Consider the following 2,645-nt stretch of genomic DNA (forward strand, 5'->3'; position numbering starts at 1 on the left):
TGCAGACACTTGTGCCCCCATGACGTAAATACCCCCCGACAAACCCGACAAGCAGCTAAATCCCACCCTTTCATAGTAGGGATCTCTAGATGCAAGAGAGCCTTTTACTCCATTAGTTTCTTCCCCAGAACCGCTAGACTCTGGAATTCCATTCCAGGTCCCTGCTTCCCCAACTGTACTGACATGCAGAAGTTCAAGTGTAACGTGAACCAACATCTTGCTGCCCAAATCCCTACATAGTGCCCCAGTAGTTGCTGCCCCTGATAGTAGCCCCCTACACCAAAGTGGCAATGTGCCTTGTTTGGAATGAAAATGTAATAAAAAAATTAAAAAAAATTCCAGCCCTGCTGGAGACAAGATTTGCAGACAGTGGCAGCATCAGAAAACAGGATTATGCTTTTTTCTGGCAAGGCAAGGAACCATATGAGCCACGCCTCAACGGTGTTAAATTGACAGTGAAGAACAGCCTACTGTCCAAAGGCACGCCAAGAATCCTCCCTATGCGTCTCTCCAGCAAATCAGTCCCAGTAAATATCCTCAGTGTCTATGCTCCCACTCTCAACTCTAGTGCTGAGGTAAAGGACGAGTTCTACAAGGAGCTAGAAAGCATCGTAAAGACAATTCCTGCTTCAGATAAACTCTACCTCCTCAGTGAGTTCAATGCCCGTATCAGAGCTGACCATGACTCCTGGCCTTGTTGCATCGGTCATTTTAGCATCTGCAAGATGAACAAAAATGGACAGAGACTCCTCGAGCTGTGTACATTCAATGATTTATGCATCACAAACACATCCTTCCAAACAAAGTCATATCGCAGTGTCCTGGCGGCACCCTCGGTCACGCCATTGGTACCAACTGGATCTCGTCATCATCAGAAAAAATTTGCTGAATTACACCTGGAATACTTGCAGCTACCATAGTGCAGACTGTGATACTGACCACACGCTAGTTGCAGAGTCTGTATCAAATCTAAGAAAATCCACAACGCCAAGCAAAAAGGACGATGTAAATATAACCTTCACCTCCTTTCCCAACGCATGCGCGCATGCTTTGCAGACTCACTTTAGGAAGCCTTAAAAGTCTGTCAAACAAATATGGCGGAAGAGAGATGAGGACACATTCATGAGGCCATCTACAACTCTTTGGTAAGCAGGAGAAGATTCCAGGCTGGTTTGAAATGGAAATCACTGAAATAGAGCCAGTTATCCAAGCTAAACGTGTTGCGCTGCTTGAGTATAAAAGAGACATTCACTGCACTCAGGAAGGCCAAAAATGACGCCCAGAAGACTGCCAGACGCTGCATCAACAAATATTGGCTGAATCTACGTAGCAGCATCCAACTTTCTGCTGATTGCGGAAACGTTCGTCAGCCCAAGTAAAGTTAAGACTGTACCACTGAAATCAGAATCAGGCAGCATCATCACAAACTGTGGAAAGCAAATAGAGAGATGGGCTGAATACTATCAGCAGCTATACTCATGTGAAAATATCACTAATGCAACAATTTAAGGCATCCAACTCCTGACAGCCATGGATGAGCTGGATAATCCCCCCTTCCCTGACGAACTCACTGAAGCCATTGACACCCCTGCTTGATGGTATTCCAGCTAAAATCATCAAGGCCAGCAAAAATACAGTTCTCCTTGATCATCTCTATCAACTTCTGCTCCAGCGCTGGGAGGAGGGTTTGGGTTCTGGGTTAGGGTTAGGGTTAGGGTTTGGGTTCCGCAAGACATGCATGACACCAACATTACAATGCTTTACAAAAATAAAGATGATCGTGTGATTGTATTAATTACTGCGGCATCTCTGTGATCAGTGTTGGCGGAAACGTCTTCACTCGTGTTGTATTGAAAAGACTCCAGTCACTTGCAGAAAGAGTTTACCCAGAGGCACAATGTGGTTTTAGAGCAGAAAGGTCAACTGTCGACATGGGATTATCCTTACGACAACTACAGGAGAAGTGTCGAGAGCAGAGGAAACCATTGTACCTTACTTCTATTGATCTCAGATAGGTATTTGACCTGGTTAGCAGGAGCGGCCTCTTTGCGCTACTACAAAAAATAGGATATCCCCCAAACTCCTGAGAATGATAACCTCTTTCCATAAAGACATGAAGGGCTCCGTCAAATTCAATGGATCATTTTTTGCAATCTTTTCTCATCCTCATCTTTTTGGCATATTTTTCTCACTTCTGCTACTATACGCTTTTCATGAAACTGAAGTTGGCGTCTTTATTCGCAATGGATGCTGAGTTAAATACCCGCATCAGGAAAGCAGCAACAGCTATAGCCTGCTTGACCAAGAGAGTATGGAATAACAACATGCTGACCATAAACAAAAAGACGAGGATATATCAAACCTGTGTCCTCAGCATCTTACTCTACTGAAGTGAGACATGGACCCTCTACACGCATCAAGAGCGCAGACTAAACGCCTTCCATTTGCGCAATCTAAGAAAGATTTTAGGCATTACATGGTAGGACTGCATTCCGAACAAAGATGTTCTTGCCAAAGCAAATCTTCCAAGCATGTTTGTTCTCCTCTCCCTGAGACATCTGCGGTGGCTAGGGCACGTTATTTGGATGCAGGATGGCTGAATCCCCAAAGATATTCTGTATGGCGAGTTCTCAGTCGGCAGCTGA

General features: G+C 44.8%; 1 protein-coding gene across 1 annotated transcript; it reads left to right on the plus strand.

Annotated features, from left to right (window-relative positions):
- Positions 1-500: 500 nt before the first annotated feature.
- LOC145248746 (protein CFDP2-like) lies at positions 501-920 on the plus strand. The gene has a single exon (XM_080110391.1). The coding sequence runs from the start codon at positions 501-503 to the stop codon at positions 918-920; it is 420 nt and encodes a 139-aa protein (XP_079966517.1).
- Positions 921-2,645: the final 1,725 nt, after the last annotated feature.

This window comes from Euprymna scolopes, chromosome 27 (genome assembly GCF_053919585.1).
Source record: "Euprymna scolopes isolate OS-2025 chromosome 27, ASM5391958v1, whole genome shotgun sequence".
NCBI classification, from domain to species: Eukaryota; Metazoa; Mollusca; class Cephalopoda; order Sepiida; family Sepiolidae; genus Euprymna; species Euprymna scolopes.

What these genes read in the sequence shown, in the direction of transcription:
- LOC145248746 (XM_080110391.1), top strand. Translation starts at nt 501, where the DNA reads ATGCGTCTCTCCAGCAAATCAGTCCCAGTAAATATCCTCAGTGTCTAT.